General features: G+C 38.3%; 1 protein-coding gene across 3 annotated transcripts in view; it reads right to left on the reverse strand.

Moving 5' to 3' along the window:
• Positions 1-17056, reverse strand: part of UPP2 (uridine phosphorylase 2) — a 344136-nt gene that overhangs the window by 215379 nt on the left and 111701 nt on the right. For all 3 annotated transcript variants that reach the window (XM_044074766.1, XM_044074764.1, XM_044074765.1), the window contains exon 3: positions 9703-9820. In XM_044074766.1, the coding sequence (XP_043930701.1) occupies positions 9703-9820 (118 nt within the window). The remainder of the gene's footprint in view (positions 1-9702; positions 9821-17056) is intronic.

The following is a 17056-nucleotide window of genomic DNA, read 5'->3' on the forward strand; positions in this document are numbered from 1 at the left end:
GTAATTGCTACAGCCGGGTTTTTAGTGTTTTTAGTTACAGGGAATAACAGTAAATCAGTTTGAGGGTATAGATATGTATACTTGGTTATAGGAATATCAGTAATTCACTTTGTGGGCAGGGCTATATTCCCTTACAGTGGTTGGGCTTTACATGGAGGGGAACACATGTTCCTTGCTGCCAACCCAGGGGTAGGACTCTAGCAGAAATTAAGTATAAACTGATCTTAAATGCCCTTTAGTGTAAATAGTAGAATAATGAACTACAGTCACATGTTTCAAAGTGTTAGATGTGGGTCTATATCACTTCGTCAAAAGGACAGAAGTTCAAACACCATATGTTCAAACTTCTAACCTTGAAGTGCAAAACCATCAAAGGCTTAGAACAGTGATTTTTTTCTCAGGGAAAAAATCGCTGTTCCAAGAAACACACACACAACACAAGCACACCAAAAAACAGCAATCCTCACACATACACTTAAAATCCTACATTTAAACCTACACTAAACTATACATACACTACTGTCTATCCACTTACCTTAACCCAAACCCTAACCCTAAGGTCCGTCACTATCGCACACTCACCTGACCCGCGCCCTAAACCTAACTTACCTATCCCGCCCTAACCCTAAAGTCTGTCACTATTGCACACCCACCTCACCCGCACCCTAACCCTAACTCACCTACCCCACGCCCTAACCCTAACGTCCACACAATCGCACACTTACCTGAACCCGATCCGTAACTTTCCACCACAGTGCTGAAAATCGTGAAGCCACAGAAACAGCCCACCAAATTCTTTCCCTGGGAAAGAATTTGGTGTTTTGCAGCTTCGCGATAATCAGTTTTCGAACTTCACAGTTCGAACATATGGTGTTTGAACTGCTGAAGTTTCGACGAACTGTTAGGAACCCGTTAGATGCCACTGTAGTTTCACATTCTGTGATTATTAAAATATTAAAACTGTCACAGTATTGAAGGGCTGTCTTTGCTTTTTCTTTTGCGAGGGATCGACTTTGCAGAGATAGAAAAGTAGTTCTAGGACAGTCACTTCTTTCAAAGTGTTAGATGCCGCTGTAGTTTCACATTCTCTGACTATTAAATATTGCAACTGTCACTGTATTGCAGGGCTGTGTTTGCTTTTTCTTTTGCAAGGGATTGAGTTTGCAGAGATAGGAAAGTAGAGGTAGGACAGTGACTTCTTTCAATGTGTTAGATGCCGCTGTAGTTTCTTGTTTTCTGGCTGTTAAAATATTAAAATCATTGCAGTATTGCAAGGCTGTCTTTTATTTTTTGTTTTGCAAGGGATTGTGGTTGCAGAGATAGAAAAGTAGGTCTAGACTCTTCTAAGAACTTTGTGACATCATATATTTTATGACTGATAATAATCCAGGTAGATTTAATACTGTTATGCATTTACACTTCTTGCAATAAATAATACTTAGGGCATTCTTCATCTTGGTCCACCATACCTTTTGCTTCTTCTACCACCACGATAAACCACAGCACCAAGTCACCAAAGCAATCCGTTGATGAACTTCTGAACTTTGGCACTGACTGTCATCTAGCTTGGTTCAAATTCTGCCTAACCAACCATTCTACTGCCTAACCATTAGTCGTCAATATTTCACCAATGAACAATCAGCCTAAATGAGTCAGCAGTTTGCCATTTAGAAGCATGCCATAAAGAGTAGGTGTACCAATGTCTAAGCAATTAAACTAAGGGGAGGAAGCACGGCGAGGTTACTTGGGTGTAAATGATTACGTTTAGAGTTTGTGAGTACTTTTGGAGTATGTGGGTTAGTAGTAAAATGGAAAGGCTCATGTCATACAAATTTGCAGGCAAATATTTATAAAGAAATGCATCTTTGTTTGCTTTTATAGAAAAATCAAGTAAAACAACCCATTTCGACACCATCCACCACTCTGGAATTATAGACAAACTCACTAAACCAGGTATAAATCCCTATGTCACAAGATGGGTTGCCAACTGGCTCACTGACCGAACCCACACTGTGAAAGTAAGCAGACTCTAAATCCAACTTCAGTCCAGTGACAAGTGGCGTACCTCAGGGTTCAGTCCTAGGTCCCCTCCTGTTTGGTATCTACTTCTCTGAAGTACAGGCTAACACAGAAGGTCTTTGGCTTACAAAGTTCGCAGATGACTGCAAACTAGGAACCATAATCAAATCTCCTAACGATGTGGACATCCTACAAAAGGGCCTCACTGAGACAGATGCCTGGTGTCAAAGCCATGGCCTCAAGCTCAATGCCAAAAAGTGCATTGTCATGCCTTTTGTTAAAAACTCTCTACCCATGAACTACCACATAGGCGGTAGTCTACTTAACACCGAAAGTGTTATAAGAGACCTTGGGACACAGGTGGACAGTAGTCTCTCCTTTGATAATCACATCACCACAGTAGCCAGGAAATCCTTCTACGTGGCACACCTCATCACAAAAGGTTTCTCATCCAGGAAAAAAGAGGTAATTGTTCCCCTCTACTCATCACTCATTAGACCCATTATAGAGTACAATGCCCCTTTTGGTATGTACCTCACAAGACATCTACAACAACTATAAAGGCCACAGAAATACCCCACAAAGAGGATTGCTGGCCTCAAACAGATGCCCTACGCAGACTGTCTCAAAAAACTCCAGCTTTACTTTTTCGCATATCGCCTACTCAGAAGCGATCTCTGCCTAATATACAAAGCTATGTCAAACCCAGAGCTGTTGGACATGCTCCACGCAAAGAAATCCCAATGGACCTAAACCTTGTCACCACAATAAACAGAACATGCTGGAGGGATAGAGTCCTATCTCAGAGACTTCCCATTGTCTGGAACAAACTACCTATCTATATCAAACAAAGCTCTTCATTAGCACTCTTCAAGAAAAATCTTGATGATTGGATGGGAGATAGGAAATTCACCCCAGGGATCACTTCTATGGCTCTGCTTGACAGGGGCACAGGAAAATAATTTTCTTGGGTGGCAAAAGCTAGGGTACCGTTTGGCAAGGCTTATATAGGCCCTAGGGCCAATAGCCTAGTACCTACCTATGAACCTATATGTTTTATAGCCATATACAATACATTTAAGCAGTATTGGAAAGAAGAAAAGGGGAGTTTGTTTTGAATTATAGTGCCAGAAGCTTTGGATATACTGAAATTGTCATCAGATAAGGTTAGGAGTGGGTGTAGGCAAGTGTTTGCTGGTTAGGGTTAGAGGGGTAGCTAAGGGGATAGATTTAGCTTCATAAGCTTTTCCTCTCTGTTCACACCAGGATTCCCCAAGGCTCTCTCCTGGGGCCCCTCCTATTTAATATCTTCACCGACTACCTTTCTCAGTCCTGTCCCCCCACTCCACTCTTATACAATATGCTGATGACTCTACTATCATCTGCACAGCTGCTAATTTACCTCACCTACTAACCATTACTCAAAAATCCCTGTACTCAGTTGAAAAATGGCTCTCTTCCAATCAACTGCTCCTTAACCCTAGCAAAACTAGCCTCCTTCTTTTCCTACCTAAACATGTACAACACCTCAAATACACATTCTCTGTCTCCTGTCGCTCAACAACACTTCTATCAAAGTAAATCCCACACAAAACTCCTTGGGTGTACATAGATGATGAACCCAAATACATCATCCACATCAACAACTGTGTTAAAAAGACACACCAAAAATTTGGCATTCTGTATAGGAACAAAAGATTCTTGACTCCTGACTCTAAATTGTCCTTAGCACAAACTTAACTTCTCCCCACCTTACTATACACCTCACCTATCTTTATCCACATCCAAAAGAATCTTTTCAACAAACTTGAACTCACTTATAATAAAATAGACAGATTCACCAGTAATTTCCCCTTTAAGTCTCACCACTGTCTTTCCTTAAAAAACTACACTGGCTGGAACTTCAGCATCAACTCCTCCTCCCACAGCTCCACCTGGCCCACTCACTCATACACCAACCCCTGGCCTGCCCATCTCTGCTTATCTCCCCCTATATTCCTAATTGTTGCCTATGCAGCTCTGACCAACTCTTGCTACATACCTCAAAACCCAACAAATCCATTGGCAAAGTACTACATAGTCACCCAGTCTCCTCTGCCTGGAATAATCTCCCTCTCCATACACACTCTCTTAGTAACCCAAGAAGTTTCAAAATAGCATTAAAGGAATTCCTGCTAAACTCCTGGATCTGTTCCGGTAATGACCCCCCCCCCCAAATGCCTCCACCTCCACCTTCTCCCTCATTTCTTTCTCTTCCCCTTCCATCCCCTCGACTTAATTCCCTCTCCTTTAGTCTGTCTACCATCTCCTCATCCTATTAACATAACCTTTTTACTGTCCCCCGTAATTTTATCGCCTGTTCTCGTATCTCTCCTACACCTCCTGTCCTCTACCCTAACTTTCAGCTTTTCAGTGATGGAATTTCTTAAGCTGGCCTGCTAAATCATTCACTTCTACTAATGAAATACCTAAACAAGTGTGTATGTTCTGTAGCTGTTACTATATTATATAATTACAAACTTCTGATGTATGATCTATTTCCTGGAATCTCTTTTTGCATGCTGCAAAAATTATTTGATGTACTATTTGATTACTTTGTATAACGACAAATCTGTCATTTGCTGCATGTCTTGCTTTATTTTTCACTGTATTGCTAATTGTATATAACCTGGAGCTTTTCTCCTCGGTTCTCTGCTCAAAATGGGCTCCTGGCCCAGCCAGACTAACCCGATTAACAAATGGTAAATAAATTACTAAGTGTATGATGTTACTTGTGGTGTGTGAGAATGGAAGGTGAGCGTGTATTTGGGATGTTAACACCAAATGTTTCAGGTATAATGGAAGTTTTGGCATTAGAGGTGGAAGTGTGTGTACAAGTGTTGTGGTTAAGGTTAGAGTAAAGGCTAGGGAAGGGGATATTTCTTTTTGTGCATTTTTGATTATGTATGTAGGGTGTTTTGAGTAGTAGTGTTACAAAAAGGTTTTTTTAAGGTAAGATGTAGGGCTGAGGTTATGGACAATGGAATGGACAGGGAAAGCATACATTAGTAAGGATGGCGTTACCTCTGTGTATCACCTGACTAATGTGAACTAACCTTAACCTTACCCTTAATACCAGCCCTGCACCTTACATTACAAGAACCCTTTCTGTAACACTACTGCTATTTATTCAAGCTTGATCTTGAGCTGAAAGCAGTAGTAATGTTTTTATTTCTCATATCACAAAAGGAATATGCTTGTTTTCCCTTTGCAGTCTTTTGTGTTTTCAGTGTTTTAGCTTTTCAATAAATTGCTTTTGAAATGTATTGATTTACTATTTGTTCACCAAGTAAGTGGACTGGTCTATTGGCCCTTCTCAGACATGATTCGAGCTCAAAGAGAAGAAAATACAAGCAAGCATTGATCAGCTGTGTTTCAATGCTTTTGTATTTCATTTATTAATAATTAATAAGTGTGTGTGTGTATAGTAACAAAAAACAAAACTATCACCACACTCTGTGAGCAGTCAGGTCCAAGAACAAAGCAGAATCCAGTAGTAAGATAAAAACCAAAAGGACCCAATGAAGAGGCTGTAGTTTCCAGTTTAAAAATACAATTTTAATCTCTGTGAGCAGTCAGGTCCAAGAACAAAGCAGAATCCAATAATAAGATAAAAACAAAAAAGGACCCAATTAAGTACTGTATTTAAATGTTTAGTCAAATATAAGCAGGTAGATGTATAATATCCTTGTCTTGAACATTTTAACATGAGTGCAGCTTTAAGGTGATGTCACTACTTAATTACGTCATGTGTTTCTGTATATGTATTTAAACCATTCTTGTTTGAACAGTTGTTAGCATCTGAAGAAGTGGAATTTGTACCTACAGAAGCACTTGTGCTTCCTTTTTGTGGATTAAAACTGTGTTTTTAAACTGGAAACTACACTTTCTTCATTGGGTCCCTTTGTGTGTGTATAGTGGTGAGTTTGCTGTCTTTTTCTGTTTGGTGCGATCTCAGAGTTAGTATATATAAGTAGAGTGGGTGTGTGGCTGCAGGGGGATTTGCCCCCCCTGCTTATATGTAGTGTAGGTTTGATGATTTGTGTTTTTGTGTTTGTGTGTGTTTTGTTTGTTTATTTCTTGTAGTGTGGGTAGGATGGTGTATGTGTTGCGTGGTGTATGGTGTGTTTATGTTCGCAATTTTGTGTTTCGCGGTTTTTGGGGTTTCAGGATTTTAAGCGTTTGACTTTATGGTCTCGACATACTGAAATTCGAGATTTTATTACTTCGAGATTATAAAGTGGAGCTATCTATCTATATATATATATATATATATATATATATATATATATATATATATATATATATATATAGGGTCTACATTACGATGTCGAAAGATGAGTTCACCAAACAAGTCTTAATCGACATGTAAATATCAACCTTTTCAAATGCTGAATGGCCACTTCAGCAAATTTTTTTCTCAGGGGAAAAAATTGTTTGGCCGTACACAAACAAACCAAACTTTCAAACCTTACATAGTAGGGGGCTTTGCCCCCACACCCCCTCATTCCCCTAACTAAATATACCAACTCCAAGATTGCACTACAGTGGGGAAAAGGGCAAATCCCCGATGATGGCTGAGCGATTTTTTTCTCTGGGAAAAATTTGCTGAAGCAGCCGTTCGGCATTTCAGAAGGTTGATAAAGACGTGTTCGGTGAACTTGTCTTTCAAGATCATAATATAGATGCTATTTATCCGTACACATAAAACAACTCCTAAAAGTTGCAAGAAGAAATTAAGTGCACAAAAACAGATGAAATATAAAATATACAAACAACTTCCTGCTCATGAAATATGTGTATTCAGCACTCCTTTATTATGGAGAAAATACCAAGCAGACTGTGGTTTTGACTAGAACAGGCTTTTTCAATGCTTACTAAATAATTCACTTTGTAGAATTAAAATATTAGTCATTTCACAGCTTCTCTGGTCTCCCTCCATTTAAACCTACATTGCACTTTTATTTTACATTCAAATTTTATATAAATCAAGAAATGAAGAAACAGCCATTAAAAAGTGAGGATTGTTTAGATATTACATATATGTTTTTATCTGTCTATATATCTATCTGCACACACACACACACACACACACACACACACACACACACACACACAATTTTTCTAATGGTTGTCTGTACTGCATGTTGCAAAAGAAGGGCCCTAGTGAAGGGTCAGTTCACTAAGCTTTCCAAGATAATTTCTGATAATGCTCAGTTTATAGCTGAATGTAACAAGTTGTGGGAAATTTTAAAGAAAGGATGATCCTAATCAGTTACTGAACAAGATAATAACGAAAACTAAACAGAGGAGTGGTACCAACTTTAAGCGCTCATTAAGGTTTCCAGAATCAATTACTTCTTTTAAGAGTAATGTGGGTCACAAGACAGATTATTCTAAAGCTATTGTCTTACGTACTGGAACTGATATAAGTGAAGTAAAAAAGACTGTCAGAAAAATATTGGATGGCTTCAATCGGTTCTAGGGATTTAACAGAAAAAATGGGATTTGTACCAAGTGTTGTGTATTAACAAAGATAGAACCTAAAGGGTATTTTGTAAATGGGCTCAGTTATTATCAAAAAAATACAATATCATTCCAAAGGATGGTAAAATGTGAAAAGTGTTCTCAATGTCGATATTTACTGGACAGTGCTAATGCAACTGTTTATTCACACCCCAAGGGTGTTTCTTGCTAGAAAAAGTACAACTGTGGAGTCACTGGGGTGATATATTCAGTGAGCTGTTTGACATGCTCTTGGTTTTACTGGGGTAAAACAGAATGTGGTTTAAGAACATAAATTTATCAGCATCTATATGCCATTAAAAAGGCTGACATGACTGATGCATTATGCCAACATTCAAGAAAATGTATCAATTTTAAGAAGTTTCTGTTGTTTGCTTTGGAAAAAAGTGTAAAACAAGAAAAGGGTAGAGACTGGAAAAATAAGCTGGAGTCCAGACAGCTGTATTGGCAACTTTTGCGGAATGCAACTAAGGACACAGGTTTGAATGAGTACATGTCCATTAATAATGTTTTGAACTTGAGATCAGCAAGGATGTAAATTAGTCCATTATTTTTAAATTAATTCCATGTTTTTAATCATATGAATTTAATATAGTAATATATGAACATATTGTTATTGTAAAAGATTTTTAGTTGACATGGTGTTTCAACATATTAACATTTTCATCTATTAATTTTAATTAGTTAACAATCATTAGCGGACCGGAGTTCTGCTGTGGCAACCCTTAACCAGGAAAAGCCGAAGGAGCAACAACAACAATTTTAATTAGTTAATTATTAATATCATGTATGTACTTCTTTCATTCTGATAAAGTTCTTAGTATAAAAGAATGAAAGTGCTTACCTAAGTCAATACATTCTATTTTTCCTGCTAAGGCAGTCCCTGCGGCATTGTTTTGTTTTGCTTTTGAGTATTTTGCATTGTAGTGCTGATTCTGTCATTACTACTAGATTTGTACAGTGCTGGACATTGTTTCTGGCATTTTTAACATAATTAAAGAAGGCTTTATGGTTATCTTTTACCTGGGTAGCTATTTTTGCTTCAAAGTATGATTAAGAAGAAATAGATACAAAGTCTTAAATTACTATATATTGGAGAATTCCCCCCTTCTCACAAGGTTGAAGCCCACAGTCCATAAATGCACAATCCTGGCAACATAATATAGAAGACCACAATACTGAACTTCTGGACTTGGTTCCTGCAGGACCCACATTAGCACTTGTTGCTGGTTTTACACTGGCAAGGATATTCAGTCTTTTTTTCACATTGTGGTCGTCAGTGTTTTGGTCCTCTGTATTACGTTACTGGAATGTGACACATATATATATATATATATATATATATATATATATCTAAAATATAGATAGATGTATATGGGTCTACCTGAAAATATCAAAATCCCACAATACTGAAGACCACATAATTGAGACAAAATCAATGAAAACTTATTTCAGTGAAGGACCGGATCGCTGAATCTATTCCCAGGGAAAGTAACCTGTTGGTCATCAAGGTGAACTTTGCCCTTTTCCCAACTGTAGTGCGATCTTGGAGTTGGTATATTTAGTTGGAGGGGTGGGGGGGTGTAGCCCCCAAGGTGGATTGGGGATGGTGCGGTTTCGTTTACATGACTTTTGGTATAAATTATTACTTACCTTGGGAAAACATTTGTCGATCTGGTCTTTCACTGAAATGAGTTTTGGTTGATTTCATCTCAATGATGTGGTCTTCCGTATTGTGGGATTTCGACATTATGAAGTACACCCATAAATATATATATATATATATATACTAGAAGAGTGGTGTGAGGGTGCAGCCCACACATTGGTGGGTATAGTGCAACATCTCCCCTGTAAAAAATGCTTTTAATGTGTAATATTCAGTTTCACACTTTACCATTCCATCTGCAGAACTGCAGTTAATTTTTCAGGGTTTTGAGACTTGCATTATGGTCTCACAATTCCTATATGGCACTATTTCTGGTTGTGATGCTGTGGTGAGAAAAATGTGATGTCTTTGCTTTTACACTCAGACGTTCCCTTCTAATAACACACTATGCTTCACGTTCTTGTTCTCATAAAACTTGCTGAAGTACAATGCTTCAAAAATTAATCGCTTACCTTTACATCACCAAACATTTGTGGGAGATTGTGAGTTTTAGTCCCCAAACCAAAATGGTAAAGGACATCTTCATCCAAAGAATCCAGGTGAGGGTTTTTCACACAAACAGTGCCATTTCTGAAGAACAGAATAAAGAAAAGACATACTTTTAGGAACAATATCTTAGTGAAATAACAAATATACTTGTACAAAGCACATAATACTTTACAGGTGTTAGCTTAAAAATCATAACACTTATATTATTTAAGAAAAATGTATTTTGTTTTAAACTCATTGTAATAATAATGTAATATATTATGTGGCATTCTCCAATGAAAGGAGATTTATAGCACACTGTAGTGCACGCAAATAAAAATTTAGGAAGCCAGTGTTGTTGCCAGGAAATCATAAAGATGAAGGGCTGCTTCACGATTTAGCGTGTCCATCTCCCAGGCTTAATACTCCATTTCCACTGTAATTTGCTGAACAGTTGAAGACTGTATAACAGTGCAGTTAGCCTACATTCTCATAGTATAAAACGGTGGTTATAGTTAGTAGCTGCCAACTAGCTTTAACATGTCATCCCATTTTCAGTTTCCGTGGTCTCTACTTACATGTTACATGAGTTTGATAAAGGCAGATGACTAGACACTCCTGCCATGTTTCTCCTGATAAGGTACATGTATCTCCTCGGTCTAATTGGATTAAAAATTAGAAGAAAAAAAAAAGAAGGCGTTTTTGCATGGTAAATTCTGAGTTATTGGTTTGATACTAAGCATATCCCTCCTGCATGCCATGTGGCCCTAAGGTAGCCACTTAAAGTTTTCGTAGGACCTAGTAGCTCTCAAAAGATAATGCCACTGAAGGATTCGGTGGAACTACACGGTCAGCAGACGTATATTTCTACTTCCATTCATTCAAGAAAAAGCAATTAACTTCAAAAATTAGAACATACAACAAATCTAACATAACCACTTAAAATGGGTCTATATTATAATCTCAAAGGTTTAAAACTTCGAATCATTAAAGATCGAACTTTAGTGATCGAAGTCTTAAACCATCGAAACAAAAAAATTACTAAATTAAAAAAAAAAAAATAGTGTGTAGGCAGGGGGGCAAACCTCCCTACTTAAATATACCAACTCCGAGAATGCACTACATTGAAGTAAACGGAAATCTCCCCTTACTAAGATTTTTCCGTTTAAACGATCGATGTAGTGCATGTTCGCTATTCTCGTGTCGACAATATTGTATTTGATTATAATATAGACCCATTAAAACATACCAGTTTTGGTGCACAAAGAATTATGGGGAGGTATTTCAAAACAATTTTTGTTTAGGGAAAGGTGCCGCCCCAAGGTTGTTGGATAGTTTCTCATACACAGACAATTCCAAGAAAAGGTCGACATGTTTCCCTGTTTGGAATATACTAATATTGAAGGGACTACATCCTACTCCCAGTTCCTAAGGAATCTGTGGCCTTACCTCCCAAAATCCCAAACAAGTATAAACTGTCAGTTCGCAGCTGTACGGTCAGACATAGCTTGAAGGAAACCCTCATGGATGCCAGCAACTCAAAGCACACGTTAAGTTGTGCTGAACCCAAAGATTGTTTGTAAGGGATGCAGCACTCTGTGGTAGAGTACAGCACTGTCTAGTGGACATTGTTAAATATGTCTAGTAACTATTGGCAGTACATACTCCACTGCTCAAAAATAAATGCATCTTATTTTGTGATATTCGTCATCTTAAACATGCCTTTGTATACTACAGTTATATCTGGTCAATACTGCATATTTCTCAGTGTATCTCTCTCTCTCTCTCTCTCTCTCTCTCTGTGTGTGTGTGTGTGTGTGTGTGTGTGTGTGTGTGTAAAACAAACATACACAGTGAAATAGATATGTGGGAAACATTGGTGTTCATTGTGCAGTTACACACTCATTAGAGAATCTAATTAAACCCAGCCCTTCCACATACCAAATTGTGTTGCCATCATCCTTGACTTGTGTAATTACAATGTGTAAGATGTGTGTGGGTACAGGAACAAGAACAAACCCATTTGATCCTATCTCTCCATGGAGTTACACTATCTCACCACTATGACATATTCTGTCCTACTTCCCTTTTACTGTTTACATAACTACTGCTGATAAATCCTCTGTAACTTCAGTTATACACTATCCACAGTCCTTTCTTTCTTTGTCTTCTGCCCTGCAGGGCTAGCATGTTGTGTTACTACATTTAGTGATCTTTTGGGAATTCCCTGTGTTAAAGCCCTGTGGTTTCCTTCACATTCTCAGCTTCATGAATGACGGTGTGCATACTTCAATAGTTGTCAGTGCCATGTCTCCACAGCATTCCCTCAGGTCTTTTGGAATCTGTCCTAAACAGATCAACAGTAAAGTACAGACAGATTTCGTAACTTGTTTCATTATTAGTACTGGCAGGCTGTAGGATAGCTCCTTCAGCTTTAATTAGAAAAAGGAAAGAAAACATAAAATATGTCCCAAAGCCCACACCTTACTTACCTCCTAAACTACCTAAAAAACACAGATGGATTCCTTTGTATCACACACACACACACACACACACACACACACACACACACACACACACACACACACACACGTGTGCACACAATGCATTCTTGTATGGTTAACATAAACACACACACATCCATGGACAAAAACTGCACAGTTCCATGCTTGAAATAAAATGACTATTCTATTACTCTTTCCTTTAAATTATGGGTCCCAGTTTTTACCGGTAGGGACAAAATACTGTGCAGTTTTATTTAACTTTAATGAAGTTGCAGTATGGATCTGTTTATAGGATTATAGGTTCTTACAAAGCATACAGCCTAGGAAGCCCATCAAGAAGCTCAGCAAGATCAGCCATACCTGGCGGTAAACCAACACCTGCACATGCAACTATCCTGAGTCCAACATCTCATAAAATTGTGTGTGCGCTTCTGTATGTCTGCTAATTTTACATTGACATTTTACCATGGATATGAATGGGCATAACTTATCTGCCACAACCTTATATGCCTGAGTAAGGGACTGACCAGAAATAGTCTTTCCTTACTGCTTGGTCATGTTAAGTTATAAATAAACAGTGAGACTTCACCGCTGAGATCTGCTCACCCTTGCAGGGACTTGTAATGTGATTACTTGGTATCTTCTGGAACTATTAGTAAGCCACAGCGAGATCAAACTTGAATCAAGAAACTAGAAACAGCAAGAATCAAATAGCTGTTAGTTCACAGCTCATAATTTGCACTTCCTTTTACCATATAAATGAATCACTGTGATTTGTAAAATGTTATCTTATCAGTATATATTACACATGTACACTCTCTCACACACACACACACACACACACACACACACACACACACACACACACACATATCTACTAACTCCTTTGGTGTGTGTGTGTGTGTGTGTGTGTGTGTGTGTGTGTGTGTGTGTGTGTGTGTGTGTGTGTGTGTGTGTGTGTGTGTGTGTGTGTGTGTGTGTGTGTGTGTGTGTGTGTGTGTGTGTGTGTGTGTGTGTGTGTGTGTGTGTGTGTGTGTGTGTGTAAAACCATCTCTCAGCTAGCTCAAACCTTCAGTAACAGATACACCAACACTCATGTTGAGGCATTGCACGGGTGTCACATCTAGGTTGCATTGTTGTTGTAACACTATTACCACAAGTGAATCTTCTTTTCCATGCTATACCAAGTGAGGACACAGACTTAGGGACCCCAAAGTATTCTGTGCTGATGATGAGACTACCTGGGAATCTACCTGGGAATGCTGACATTACCTGGGAATGCTGAGACATCTTGGGAATGTGAGACTACCTGGGAATGCTGAGACTACCTGGGAAATGCTGATCAGATGTGCTTCTCTCTCCTGCACCACCTTAGTCATATGTGTAACCCTAAGTCTACCCCATCTCCTAACCCCAGATATGCACATTACTTGACTAAAAACACTTTCCTAACACTACCACTACACATTACAAAAGGACACACAGCACACACAACATCAAACATGCACAACACTAAATCTGTCCTTTTTCCTAACCCTTGCTCTACCTGTAACCTGTGAATACTGACATATTTTCCTGTATACTCTTACTTATGTATACTATATAACACTTTTATTCAGCTATATCAGATCCTCATAAATGTGCATACAGCTATTTGTACATTCACTGTTTTTTGCACTCTCACAAAAAACTTTTATTATAAGCATTCTATATTTAGAATGGTAAAGATGCACACAGACACACACACGCACGCACACACACACACACACACACACACACACACACACACACACACACACACACATCCACACATATATGGATTCACTATACTCTGTTGACTTGCAATTCAGTTGACAGAGTATCATGTGGGACTGATAAGTGGATGTTTGCTTGAGTATGAGTGTGTCATTGAAAAAAGAGGAACTGTGTTTGCAAAAGGTAAGTTTATGGGGACTCCCTACTGAAATGCTGGCACTTGAAATGCCTAGTGCCGACAAGACAAAAAAAGACCAAAATTCTAGGAAAAGACTGAATCCCAAAGATCGCTCTTCTCCTCTAAGCTTCTTTTTTTTTTCAAGGGGGAGGCAAGCCGCCCACACCCACTGAACTTATATACAGCAACTCCAGGTTCAGCATACCCTGAAGAAAAGGGAATATTTCAAGCAATGGCATCTTGGTCTTAGTATAAAGTCCATTTTTCAGCTACTCAATCTCCATGTTTCAAGACTTCATCTAATAGGTTCCAATATTTCAAATGGTTACCATCTATAGGAGTTTGGTGTAGTGTGTGTGTGTGTGTGTGTGTGTGTGTGTGTGTGTGTGTGTGTGTGTGTGTGTGTGTGTACATGCAAATGCACATGTGTAGACTAAGGTTTAGCTAAGGGGACAGATGTACTGTAGTGTATGTCTGTATGCTTCTGCTGGACGTCTGAGACTTTCTTGTATAGTTGTAGTGTTATGAAAACAAACTGTTTTTGTAAGGCTTCCTATTGAAATGTTGCCGTTGAAATGCTGAGTGCTGACAAGCAGAAAAAACAAAGATCGAAAACGCAGAAGAGTGAATGCCAAAATCACTTTTCCCCTTAAACTTCTTTTTATGGGGGGGGAGTCCACCTGCACCCCTATGTGGGGGACAAGGCACTCACAACCCCCAAACTTATATATACCAACTCCGAGATCACCCTGCCTTGGAAAAAAGGGAATATTCTGAGAAATGGCATCTTGAACTTAATGTATATAAGTCTGCTCTTTCAGCCAGTCAGTCTCTATGTTTCGGGATTTGTAAGGTGTTGTCTTAGAGTTATTTTTTTGTGAAATGGAGCTTAGTTCACTTATAGTAAGCTATGCTTTCATATGGTATTTATGATTCATTGTGCATCTGTCTCTTAAATGTAAATGGGTTTAAAAATACAGATAAAAAATAAAGCCTATTAAGAAAATGAAAAATGGATGTCATTTAACTAAAAATATGCCTCAAGTAGTGATATCCTCCTCCCACTCTTCAAGTAAAAGAAGAAGTTTTGCAATTTTAGTAACTTTACCAGCTAATATAAATGCCTCAGAGGCCTGGTCTGATGAACTGTTAAATGTGCAGGTTTCAAGGGATATCTAGCTTGCTGACCGTTAACAGATGGGTCCATCTACTTTCCCCCTTTGTTCTTCTCCTTCATTGTTCATAGGTTGGTTACTGGAGTTTGTAATTGGGAAAACCTAATATTATTTGGGCTGGGGTCCTTAACTGCTTAACCTCACTACAGTGCACCTGTTCAAAACTCAAACCAAGATTATCAACCTTATCAAGGTTTCTGAATAGTACATAAACTACTTTAGGTCTCAGAGATGAAGTAATTATTTCACAGTTATTTTAAAATAGCCACAGCCTTATATTTCACCTATTATTCACATGTATTTAAGCCATTTCCTAGAATTCCCTGGTTCTTTTGGTCCACAGACATTATTTGTCACACCTTCTGATGATCTGACATTAACCCTATCAAAATTCAGGAGTTAGCTAGCTACTTCCTTCCCTTTGAAGTTAAATGCAACACGGCTTTAAAATTCCTCCCTAGATGAGTTAATAACTAAACTAAAGGTAGATATCAAAGAGATAATTCTAGAGTCCAATTCATTTCACAGATTGTGCTCCCACACCCCCTGCAAATTATATATACCAACTCCGACATCGGACTACAGTGAGGAAAAGGGTAAATTCCCTGTACCAGTGATCTCCAGTCACAATGTCGAACCCATAACAATGAATCACACTTTACATTCGTTATTATGGGTTCATAGTATTCTAATTCAACATTGTGCATTTTTGAAACTGTACTTTCCATCAAATGACATTCGATGAAGTGCAGTTCAAGCATATATATATATATATATATATATATATATATATATATATATATATATATATAATTTATTTATTTTATTTATTTTAACATTTGTTGACGAGGATAGTCTGACTGTATGCATGTCCATTTTCAGCAGAGGCCAGGGAGAAAAGCTCCAAGGTACACAGAAACGATGAAACATGTTACAGATATAATTTTGACAAAGAGTACATAAGCAAACAAAAATAAATGTGTTCCACAGGTTAGAGTTAATCTCAGGGGTAATTTAAACAGTAAGATGATTAATAGATTATACATGTTCTAGCAGAGAGATAGCCAGGCTTGATACAATGACGTAGCCAGTTTAGTGCCAGATGTTGTTTGAGTCTAGTTTTAAATTGACCTAGGGAGGAGAGTAAAGTAATGTCAGCTGGAAGAGTGTTCCAGGACCTGCCTACAGAGTTTGCAAAGAGTCACCAGCTGTGTTCTTAATTTTGCTAGTCTGAATTAGTAGTCTGTTAGAGGATCTAAGCAGTTGAGGATTGTTATAGGGGGTGATAAGATTTTTAAGTGCAGGAGTATTATCCGGATTATAAAGGATTTTATAAGCTATGATCAGCTGGTTATACTGGATTAGACTGGGTAGTTCAAGCCACCCAAGCTGGTTAAGATTGATGCAATGATGTGTCCTAAAAGGCAGCCCAGTGACAAACCTGGCAATGAGGTTGCAGCAGGTTGAGAGTTTAAGTAAAGTCTTGTTCAGATTAGAGAGTAGAGGGGATGCATACAGAAGTGTTGAAAGAAGGTGAGAGCGAGCTATGGCAATTTTGGCTGAAGGGATAAGGAAGGCTTTTATTCTGTAGAGTGACCCTATTTTTTTGTTGATGGTTTTGATCGATTGGTTTATATGTAGGTCAAATTTTTGATTATTGTGCCATCATTTGCATTTATGGTAAAAGCAGGAGACCTTTGCGTTGGTGAAAATAACATTTTCGTTT

The sequence above is a fragment of the Protopterus annectens genome, chromosome 6.part0 (genome assembly GCF_019279795.1).
Source record: "Protopterus annectens isolate FY-2018-M chromosome 6.part0, PAN1.0, whole genome shotgun sequence".
NCBI lineage: Eukaryota > Metazoa > Chordata > Ceratodontiformes > Protopteridae > Protopterus > Protopterus annectens.